Source organism: Gobio gobio (assembly GCF_949357685.1).
Source record: "Gobio gobio genome assembly, chromosome: 20".
Taxonomy (NCBI): domain Eukaryota; kingdom Metazoa; phylum Chordata; class Actinopteri; order Cypriniformes; family Gobionidae; genus Gobio; species Gobio gobio.
In genome coordinates, this window is record NC_137113.1 from 14,842,892 (window position 1) to 14,854,944 (window position 12,053).

General features: G+C 41.7%; 1 protein-coding gene across 3 annotated transcripts in view; it reads left to right on the top strand.

The window, feature by feature from the left end:
- The window catches only part of bahcc1b (BAH domain and coiled-coil containing 1b), a 100,518-nt gene that overhangs the window by 73,698 nt on the left and 14,767 nt on the right, over nucleotides 1-12,053 (top strand). For all 3 annotated transcript variants that reach the window (XM_079801398.1, XM_079801399.1, XM_079801400.1), the window contains 4 exons: nucleotides 4,131-4,288; nucleotides 5,141-5,277; nucleotides 5,632-5,739; nucleotides 11,198-11,321. In XM_079801398.1, the coding sequence (XP_079657524.1) occupies nucleotides 4,131-4,288; nucleotides 5,141-5,277; nucleotides 5,632-5,739; nucleotides 11,198-11,321 (527 nt within the window). The remainder of the gene's footprint in view (nucleotides 1-4,130; nucleotides 4,289-5,140; nucleotides 5,278-5,631; nucleotides 5,740-11,197; nucleotides 11,322-12,053) is intronic.

Consider the following 12,053-nt stretch of genomic DNA (forward strand, 5'->3'; position numbering starts at 1 on the left):
CCCATACCGCCATCCCGACAATACGTGCAGAGACACGCTGAAATACACACAAACACTAACTCTCAGCTGACCGTCCAGCTTTCCACTTTCATAGGAACCCACACAAACTCGCTCACTCAACTGTGCACCAGCTCGCACTCCTGCCTTCTTTTCCTGCCTACAGATCAAATGCTCCCCCGTCTTTTGGGGTTCAGCACTTCCTGTGGGAGAGACTAAGACGGAGCGGTGAGGAGGGGGCCGTGTTTTTAAAGGGCTTTAGCCTGTCTTAAAAGGCAGCTCTAATGATAGCTAGTTCCCCCCGGGTCTGCCGGATTGGACTGTGTCCACTCACTCATCCTGAGGGACGGCTCCCCTGCCCCTGCTCCTCAAACCTGTTTGATCACTTTTATAAGCCTCATTTTAGATGGAAAAAAGCTCTGGCGCTTTCCCACAGCTCTCTGAGTCCCACAGTGCGAAGTTGATGAAATAGTAAAAACAGCTGATCTTTTTCCTCTCAGGACGACAGCGTTTTTGTCGGCTAATTAGGCTCCATTGTTGTGAGCGCTGTTTAAAAGGCTTGTTGCTTTTCCAGGGACCGTTTAGGGTCTCCCTGCCAAAGGATGTTTTTATTTACGCCAGCATCCTCTAGCAGCTGAGAAATCCCCAACTCTCACACCGCTCAGGAAAAAAAGTCTAACCACATTTGGCGCTGTGCATCGTTTTAGCTGTTTGTGTGTGTGTGTGTGTGTGTGTGTGTGTGTGCGTTTTCTGCCCATATTAAAACAGGAATGTAATCTGCTGTGTAATTCTTGTCTAAGCAAGCTGCACTAAAGGGACTAATAAGAGGATATGATGAAGCTCTTTGCAGTGGGGAAGAAGTCATCAATAAACACGCCCGCCTCTGAATTATTAAAGAACTGGAGGTGAGGCGGCCGTGCGGGCTGTCAGGACCCAGTCTCTTGCCGGCTAAAGATTTCATATGCGATTGGGTTTACTCTTCAGTGATTTACCGATTTGATTTCAAGCATCCTTATCTATGGCAGACGTCTCGGGCGCTCTGCTAACATTCCTCGCGGTGTTATGGGCATTGTGAAGTACGGACAAATAACGTGTGATAAAATTATATAGATTTTGAGAGGTTCTTTGAAGTATTGTTGGTAGTTGTTATTGATTGGTCAGTGATATCACCGCTCTTTTTTTCCACAGATCTCTTGGCTAAATGCTTTCAGAGAGTGTTCCCTGTCTTTTCTCCTTCCCTCTCTCATTTTCATTTCTTTTTTGGGCCTCAGCCTTTCCATCCCTCTTGTACGTCTTGCTTTCATTCTATCACTCTATCCATGTGCCGCTCCATGGCTCTGGTCCCCACCGGTTTCATTACGGCAGGCCGATGGGCATCGATTTCAAAAAGACCACCACAGGGCTAAAAGTGGCACAATGATTTCAGCCAGGTGGGAAACCAAAGACCCTCCCAGACCCCCATAATCCAGTCTTCCTCATCTTGTATTTCATTCTTTTTTTCTTTCTGTTCACTTGTCTCTCTCACTTTGCGTTTCAGCTGAGAGATTTCCTTCATGCGGCTATAATTCTTTTAAAGCCTGTACAACTTGTCGTTCACATTTCTCTCTCATCTCCCTCCCTTTTTAGGCAAATCTAACAGAATGTGTCAAGAACATGTCCAGGTCACATTTTACCCCAAACACAAAAAGAAATGTTTTATTTTCTATATGTTATATCTTTTTTACATTAACATTTCCCAACCCAATTCTCATTACTGTAAATTGTGACGGATTTAGTCTGTATATAAAGCAGTAATTCAGTACAGAAAAGGAAATTAAAAAAATGATGGGAAATTAAAAGATTTGCATTTTATTGCTAACACTTTACAATAAGGTTTAATTCGTTAATATAAGTTAATGTGTCAGCTAACATGAACTACCCATGAGCGATACATTTGTTACTGTATTTGTTATTCTTTAATAAAAATACAGCTGTTCATTGTTTGTTCATGTTACTCCACAGTGCATTAACTAATGTTAACAAATACAGCTTTTATGTATAGATTTTAGATAGATTAAAATAGATTTTAATAATCTATTTGTAAATGTTGAAATTAACATTAACAATGATTAATTCATGCTGTTGAAGTGCAGTTCATTATTAGTTCATGTTAACTAATGTTAACTAGGTATACCATTTTATTTATACTTAATAAAATATAAAAATTAAGACTATTTTTAGAACCATTAGGATTTTTTTTATATTTTGACATGACTGTTAAGAAAATGTTCTGCCCCAGTTCTCATTATTCTAAAGCTGAGAATTGCATTGTTTTATCATTATTATAAATTGTACAGTATTTATTCAGTATGTAAAGTATTAAATCTGTATAAATTAAAGAAATACTACCACGATGATTACAGTAATTTCTCATCACTATGAGATCACCATTTATAATGAGAATCACCATTGTGAATTATGGGGGAAAACATAAAACTTGAAACATTGTGGCAGAATTTTGTGGGGAAAATGTGCTTTATTGTCATGAAAAAGGGGCTGTTCAACCAAATCTTTCTTTGAAAACGTACTAGAAGGATCTATTTGACTGTTGCAACATCTCGCTGTTTTCAGCTTTTTGTGTTATGAGCACCTTTTTTTTTTTTTTTTTTTTTTAAAACGACCTAATGATCTTTAAAATAAGCTTTATTTTAAATACAAAAAGCCCCCCCCCAAATGTGGTAAATGTGATATGACGTTTTTCACCACCCTCTTCTCCTGTCCTCTCGTTTGGTTATGATCTCCTCCTGCTCTCTGCCCTCTGCGCGCAGGTCTGCTCGTGCACCGTGCATTTCCCCTCGGAGGAGAAAATTGGATTCTTTCCATGTTAGTAATGAGGGGATGTTTGCGAATAAATAGATAGCTCAATAAACACTTTGCTTCTTATTGCCTCTCTCCGCTCCCTCCCTCTTTCCCCCCTTATTCAGTCTCTCTCCTCGCCGATCTCATACTGTGCCCCTGCCTTGCAGTGACGCAACAGAATAGCGAGCTGTGGATGCCCGCTAACACAGACACAGACGCTCACGCATACACACTCATGCAGTCTTCTCAGTATCCCCAGGCCAGCTTTGGCTGTCATGAATATTCAAGCCTCATTGGCTGAGTGGAGACTGAGCATGTGGCCTGCCCTAATGACAGTGATAAATGTTGAGAATTCGCCCTTCTTCATCTCTCTCTCTCTCCCTCTCCCTCTCTTTCTCTCTGTAACATGGCTCCTGGCATCTAAGCCTCATGTACAGAGATAAGCTCTCTGGTTAATAGCTATCATCATTGCTCATTCAGCCTCTGAAAGCACAAAGTGCTGTCAGGAAACAGCGGCGTGCTTAGAGGCGGCTTTGTACCGTTTGAGGCTTTCCTCTTTCTCGCTCTCTCTCTCTCTCTCTCTTCCACTCTCTTTTTATTTTTGCTCCTTCACAGGTTTTTTTCTGCTTGCATCTACTGGGACAGTCGGTTTTGCTAGGTCACTTTTGAATATATATGGAGAGACAGAGGCCTCGGTTTACACATGACATTAACATCTGTCTCAAGTGATTCCCACAAATACACATGTAAACAGGGTTCACAACATTTGAAAAGGGTCAGAAAACATGTGACCACATCTTGGCGCATCTCAGACAACATTGTTTTCATTTACTCACCCTCATGACGTTTGCTCTTCAGTGGAACACAAAAGAAGATATTTTGTCCAGTGAAAGTCAGTGGTATCCAAAATGTTTTTGTTACCAACACTCTTCAAAATATATTTTGTGTTCCTCAAAAGAAAGAAAGTCATAGAAGTTTGGAATGACTTGAAGGTGAGTAAAGGATGATAGAATTTTCATTTTTGTGTGAACTGTTCCTTTAATAATTGTGCTTTGCGTTTGCTCCAAATCTCATTTAATACATCTGAACCAGCTAACAAAGGTCTTCAGGATTATTAGAAACTTCCAGGCAGGCTTGTTAGAGCTAGACTCTGCAGGAAGTTGGCCCTCTAAGAACCGGATTGGACACCCTTGCCCCTAGGCAGATGTCTTTCTTCCTCTTCTCTGTCATTGTAATATAAGATCAGATAATGTGATATCTCCTTTAATCTTTTTATTTCTTCACATTTTGTGCAGAAGACGACATGCTGACCTTTGACCTCCAAAGTTTGGCAACCCTAGCTGCCGCCCGGGCCTTGGAGCTGGCCCCGCCCATACCAGCAGACTCAACCCCACCCCTCCGCAGAATTCTCAACCTGCGCAGGAAGTGCAAATGGACACCACGGCCTGAACCGGTACATGCGACTCACGTTCATTCATTTACATTTGCTTGTTTGTACATTGTTTAGACTATAGTCAGCAGTTGCACTCCTGTGATAAATTAAACAAAAACTTCACTCAAAACAAACATTTGTTATTGAATGAAAATCTTGTAGACTGTAGACCTTTTTAGCGCTTTTGCATATTCAAATTTGTTGCATAAAAACACATGATACCTGATCTCGTAATGCTTGAGGTTAGGGCTGCACGATTAACTTAAATAAACTGAAATCGTAAAAGGGCTGTGTGCAATTATCAAATCACAAAGATTGAATTAAATATTATGCGCTGCATGTTTCAGAGCAAAGTGTGGCACTGTGTTGCGGAATGGCTCTGATCACTATGACAGCAACAGGCACCATCTTCCCAAACTTGCAATGAAAAGCATTTATAAAACCATCAAAAGAGAAGCTTTAGGGGCTACCTGCTATTTTATGCCAGATTAAAAGCTTGAATAATAATAATTATTATTTTATAGTCATATTGATTTGTATAATAGCACTTTTTTTGTGGCAAAACTTGCACAGCAAACATGGAGCTATAAAAAAAAAAATCACAATTAGATTATTTCCCCAAATTGTTCAGCCCTACTTGCAATTCAAATAAGATTTAAGGAAAAAGCTAAATATTTTTAGTTATTAATGACTGAAATTTCAGTTTATTTCTGCATTTTTATGGTGGTTTTTAGTCCTTTTTACTCAGAGCGTGATCAATGTATTGTTTCACTGTATGGAAAAGAGCATTGTGAATGTTATTCAAAATATGCGTTCTGTGGAAGAAAAACGCATTTTTACTGTAAACTCACTGGAGATTATTGCATTGTGTAGGTGTGTCCTGTTAAGGGTACCATGGAAACGCTCGATCATGAGGAGCTAGCGATGCGTGTGCGGCTGGCAGAACTGCAGCGGCGCTACAAGGAAAAACAGAGGGAGCTGGCCAAGCTACAGAGAAAACATGACCACCAGTGAGTGAACCACAGACCACTTTCACAAATGCACACCCTCCACATTTAAATGCACTCCGCACACCTTTCGAAACCCATTTACACACATGCACGGAGAGATCGAACTCTCTTCGATCCCCCAGCACACGCACTCAGTCCCTCTCCAGCTCTTTCTCTGTCCCCTCGCAACGCTCTGCCGAGACCACCCAGCGTGTGCTGAGCCCTCTTTGCATAAGCCTGAGCTGTGCTTAAGTCTTTCCTCTAGTCCACTCTCACAATTAGGATGGCTTAGTGTTTCGTTTCATTCAGCATCATTAGTGTGAATTAGAGTGATTGACAGGCTGTGTGTGTGTGCGCGTGTTTGTGTGTTTACAGGAAAGAAGAGACCTCACGCAGTCCAGCTCGTCGAGGACCCGGCCGGCCACGCAAGCGCAAGTCCACATCGGCACCCCCTATCCCCACAGATGCCCCTAAAAAAGTCAAGTGAGTGTTTCCTTTTCTACATGTTTCCTCATGCTTAGAGTTTCCATGTATTTGTGAGGGACACATTTTTGCCCGGCAAAGACTTTCCTTGCTAGAAGAAAGGACCACAAATGGGCCAGATTGTGTTTGAATTACATTTTCTGGTACCTAATACTTGTGATTTTCCACCTGCTGACAATAAAATGGGTAAAATTTTTTCGATAATTCACTACACTCTCAATATGGAAGAAAACATCTGTCGCTACTCCCGACTTTAAGCACTGGCTGTTATGAGGCTAACAATCCAGTTCACAATGTAGTTATAATTAGCTATGTTTAAGTGCTATATAAGTATATGGGATGTTCTCACAAGTATATATCTACAGTATAAGTGGTATGTGTGTATGTAGCAAATAAAGTGTTATTCTTCTACAGCTCTTTTATAATAATAATGAAAATGCTCTTTCACAGTTTCTAGAGCGAGAGAGTTGAAATTAAATTAGAGCTTTACTGCGACCAGTATTAAGCCTAGCTCAGGAAACAATTCCTTACCTGCAGCCAAACGCTTCACATGCATTAATAACAGTCTAGATAGGAGATGTTTTGAAAGATTATGTTTGTGAACTCATTTTGTACGTGCGTGTTCAACCCGACTCTTTCGAGTGTGTGTATGTAAATACGTCTAGAAGGCTCCTATCAGTTCATACAAGGCAGACTAAGTGCTTAATCAGTGCAAAGAGCCGTCATTAATCATATTTACAACTTCCATTGATTATCTACAAGTGTTGCGACTCCCTTCTCTAACCCATGACGCGTCGGCGATATTAATTTGATAAAGCGCGGAGACCAATTGCCTGCACAAAGTCAGGGCTTTAAGTTATCACTCTGATGGATGAGCGTTCTCCCCTGAGATACACCTCTGTTTACGCCAGGCCTTAGACGTTTTGATAAACTCGGTCAAATCAAGTTTACCCTACCTGATTAACAAAACTCCCATTTTATTATGAGCCCGGTTGATTAGCAGCGTGCTAATGAAAAGCTGGAGCTAGAGCTTAATTACACATGCTATACCCAGTGCACATTTATCCCTGTCGTTAATAAAGCTCCCCTGCCAAATAAAACAAATGACAACTTCCCGCCACTAAAATGTATCCGAGTCGTAAAAAGCTTTTTTTAGCGTTCCTTTAGGGAATGGCAGAGAGAAGTCAAGGTTTGACTTTCTCATCATGGTTTATGTCAGTTCGATGGCAGACGACATGAATTGTTGAGCAATTGAATGGTAACATTTATTGTTGTGTTTGTCAGCATTATTGGATTTGAGGTTATGTGTTGATGTGGGCTTTTTTCAGTCTTTCACTCCCCTCATGCATTTGTGTACTAAAAAGTGTAACATCCTTCAGCGTCTGGCCGAATCTGTTTGAGGTCAGAGGTCATTAGACAAGGTTCAGGGTGTTGAGAGTGCATCATGGGAGCATGGATTGGAGATCAGCGCAGACAGATTTTGGACCAGATATATATATATAATTTTTGCTAAATTATAGAACATACTTTAATTGTCAGTATGGATGTTCTTCGTCAAATGCAGTAATTGGACAGTACGCTAAGTGTGGTAATTTCAGTATACACGACTGTTCAAATGTTTGAGGTCAGTACAGTATGTTTACAGTATTGATTAAATAAATGCAGCCTTCCAGCGTTAGAGACTTTTTTCAAAAACGTTTTAAACAAATCTTACCGACCCTAAATGCTTGAACAGTAGTGTACGTTAGCCACAAAATATATTTGGACACTTAAAAATGTGTAAACGTTATTGCTTTAGCTAGCACAGTGCCAAAAGAAGGTGATATTTATTAGAAAAATAGCATATGTACACTTTTAAAGCGAGTTTGCTGGGTTTAAATTGACAAAACATAAACAGTTCAAAATGAAAACAAAACCTATTTGACCACTTTGTGGTTGTCAAACGGTTTCCTGCATATTAGAAAACAGCAAAGGGCTCTTATGCTGGGATTTATGCCGATGTATATTCACTTGCCCGAATGATTGAGGGTTTCAATGCTAAATAATTGCAACATCCAGCATCTTTTTCAGAGAGAGAATGCTAGAATTTGATTATTGGACTGTGAAGGGGACCATGGCAGGAACACGTACACGCACGCACACACATGACCGTTTTCTCCTGCTCTCTTCTGCTGTCTTCCTCCTCTCTTTCTCGTTCTCTCGCTCTCTCTCTCAGCTTGATGATTGTGTCTTGCTAATCAATGCCCTTCCCTGAATAGCATTACTGTGTAATCCTGACCTCTCTGAGGGGAAGGGGTTTGTAATTAGAGGACTGTGAATTCTCCTACCAGCATACTCGCTCAAGCACACACACTCTCTCAACAGCAGGAATGTGACATGGAGTTGACACAAGGACTAGAGGGGCCTTTCGGGGTCAGGAGGTCAGAAGGTCGCCTTTGGGTGGCGACAGGCAGAGCGGAGAGTAGGGCGGGGGGCTGTCAGTTCTGCTCTTTAATAGACGCCCATGCCACAGTCCTCATCAAGCTGAAGCAACCGCACACCAAACCCTGCCTCGGACCTGGTGTCGGGTTACTAATCAGGTTTCCACGGTTACCTGGTCTCCCGGGCCTTGGGGGTTTTAGAGACTCTGTGGCATTTAAATGCAGCAGAAGCGAATCAGAGATGCACACGGGCAGAGAAAATACCGCCCTTCTACAGACCGAAGCTTTGACAAAAACGGGGCCTTTATTAAAGCTCTTATTGACTTCGTAGTTGAGGGTCTGTAGATAGATGTACTTGTGCCACGAGGAGGAGAAAGGGATGTGCACCCAACACTCTCTCTACTCTGTTCAGAGCTGAGCAGTTTACTCTTGGTAATGCTTTTGTTCTTTCCTCCAGTTCCCCTCAGGTCAGTTGTGCTTGTTGCATCTTCTCCCAAAAAAACAATAATGAATCTCCAGGTGCGTTTTGAAGGGGGTTGTGGGTAAAAAGATAATATGATGTTTTATGGATGAATTTATCGGATGCAGATGTGCAGAATGGGGTGTAAGATGGGCATGTTCACGTTGCATGTGATGGCAGGTCGATAGAGGTTAGTGTCCATTGATCCAGCTCCGGTCGGTCGACTGACTCCCTCTGGATTGCATTCTCTCTTTCTCACCCTCCCTCTCTTCTTTCTTTCATTTCACTTCATCAGTTGTTCTCATTTGTGTCCACTTTGATCTTGGGCTGCTTCTCTTTCTCTGTAGTGATGTTTTGGTGTTCTTCTGTTTTTGTGTAATCCTACAAAGTTCCATTTGCCTATAGTAATAGTAATGTCCACTACTTTCAGAAGCTTGAGGTCAGTACGTTTTTAGCAGTGATGCAATAAATTGATCAAAAACGACAGTTAAGACTTTTACATTGTTACAAACAAATAAATGTTGCTCTTTTTATTCATCAAAGAATTCTGAAAAAATGCATCACGGTTTACATAAAAATAAGGAGCACAACTGTATTCAACATTGATAATAAGTAGAAATATGGCACCAAATAAAAAAATGTATAAATATAAATGTTTATATTAGTCCAGAGAATTCAGAAAGTCTACAAATCTGAATGACTCTTGGGTCTTGACACACAAACATGTTGACCAGAATTGTATGTTCTACTGAGGTTTTTTGGACCAAGGTCCATGTTTTTCCACCCATCTGTCCTGGTCATGTATCCATGCCTCTCTGTCTCTGCGGGTATCCTCCCTCCATCTCCAGCTAAAGCAGGGGCTCTTTGTATTGAGGATGAGGGCCGGGGTTTATGTGGTGGGGACACTGATTCTTTCTGACAGCACCGGCCTGAGTAAAGGGCAGACAGCCAGTGTTCAGACAGCTGAAAGGAAGAGTGGAAAACAACGCAGCCAGTGCTGGGCCTGTGCGGTGAAAGTGTATATGAATGTGTGTCTATGTAAGTCTTCATGCATGTGCATATGTATTTTGTATCATTCCTTTCTGCCAGGAACTTCTAAATGGGTAATCCTAAAAAAAATCATATGTATTTATTTTGTTTAGTCCCTCGCATTTGCATGCCAAAGTAATCTTCTTTATCTTCCCACAGCCTTTTTATTTAGTTAGAGGTGTATGGAAAGCCAAAAGCTCCAAAAGTAGGACGAAATTGCACTATTCAACTGAACAAATCATTCAGTATTTCATTATTCATTAATCAATTATTATTATATCAATTATTAATGACAAATTATCCATGTGCGACCCAGTGGGCAGTTCTGCGCAGATCAATTTGGCCAGCGCTGCACTAGTGGGTCGCACAAGAAACACCCAGTAGGGACGCTCGGTGCAAATTTGGTCCATTTTTATGCTGTTTTTTTGTTCCACGTCTAAATTAGGAGATGTTGCCATGAGTATTATTTTAAAATGAGGTTTTCTGCAGAATAAGAAAATGACACCTTGTGACACTGTACAATGAAAAACGTAACATTGTACACGTAATTAAGGTAAAATTACCATAAGTTAAGGAAACACAACAACGACGTTGCACAAAACGGAGTAAACATTAAGCACAGTAAACAATGAGGCGGTAATTGATTATGCATGCCGCTGTGCATGCTGGGAAACTGCACTGCAGAAATCACGGGGTCAAGTTGGTGATGTGGCACCTCGATTAACAAGAAAAATTAAAAATGTCTTCATGTCATGATTCGGGAGTCGCTTTGGGAGTGACTGACTATAGCTGTCGCTAGGACACCGAAGGGAGGCTGGAATTCACCAACCACACGCCGACAGGGCTTCTGACACTCACCTGCCAATCATCCCGGTGACTGACGGGCCAGCTGATGTCTGTGCCGCCACCCCCCGCCCCGAGCATAGACTAAGGAAGCCTGTGGCGGGCTTGAAGTAGCTGTCTGCTTCTCAGGAATAAAAACACTGATGCTTACACACTGCAAAACAAGAGGCCGATCGCCGCAGAGCGAGTGTATGAGCCTTATTTCAGTGTAATAGGTCTGCTAGATGGTTGGCTACACACACACACTCACTCACTCTCGTTGCCCTCCTGAAGGCCTATGCATTGTACTGCTTTGTGCAGGAACAGATGCATTGATATGGTAATAAGACAGAGAAGGGTTTTTTTTATTAATGTAATGCTGGAATTCACAGCCCTGAAACCATTGGCACAGAATGGAAAAGGAGTAAGCAGAGACGGAGAGACTGAGACGAGGGAGAGCGAGGGAAAAAAGAACAAACAAAATTATGAGTGGGAGGTTGCTTTACCAGCACTTCTCTCAGATATTTCTCGGTTTGGCGTCAGATCCCAATTTTTCAAGCGTGCAGCGGGGAACCAAGCCCCTGCCTCTCCATTCATCAAAGCCTGAAAAGAAGGTCATTAGAGAGCCACAGAGAGGGAAGGCAAGCCCTCCGCTCGCCTCTGATCTCTCCTTTTCATCCTTCGTTCTTCTCTCCCCTCATGAATACCTCTCTGTTGTGATGGACAGGTCGGCAGGAGCGGGGGCGGGGCCAGGCCTGCTTACAGTGGAGGACTTGACTGGAGGCGGAGACAGGAAGAGGAAGAAGAGGAGGATGACCAGTAGCCCTTACCATCATCTCACTAGCACACAGGTTCGTAGCTAATCGCTTCTGAACTGCTGAAAAGAAAATGTACTTTTACGTTTTTGAAAACGTCACCTTAAAGTTTGCTGTTTTCATAGCGCTCAACAGTTTTTGTTTTAGTTGGTCACATGGTTAAATACTTGTAAGAAAGGAAAGAGCCATCGCTATTTAGCATTCAACTAAATGCATGACCTATTCACAATTATCATCATAATTATGTCATCATTACTGGTTTGATTTTAAAGGCCAAACATTCTTGCATTGTAAGACAATTTATTTTCAAACTAAGTAAATTCTTTCTTTGTTTATTTATCTGTCGTCATGACACTCAACACAATTTTTTTGTTGTTTGGCTAATTAGTAAAACATTTTTTTTTTCAATTGGTTAAATACATGTAAGAAAGAAAAACCCATCACAATCCAGCATTCAAATAATGCTGAATCAATCAGCTCCCTGGTTCAGTAGTCAGGACACTAATCAGGGAGTCGGCCACATTCATGTACACGATATACTGATTCACCACCTAGGAAACTTGGGAGCTGATTGAGACGCGCCCAGGACCATGAGTGTCAATAGGCCCATTTTAGGGGGGCTTCATCCCCCTAAACTTCTGCCCATCCCCCTAAAAAATGTGTGATTAACCTTTATAACATATGAAACTGGCGGGAGGCTTCGGCTTCATCCCGTCTTTTTATCAGCGTGTTCTTCAATCCGCAGCGGCGTCGAACAGAGCGCACGTC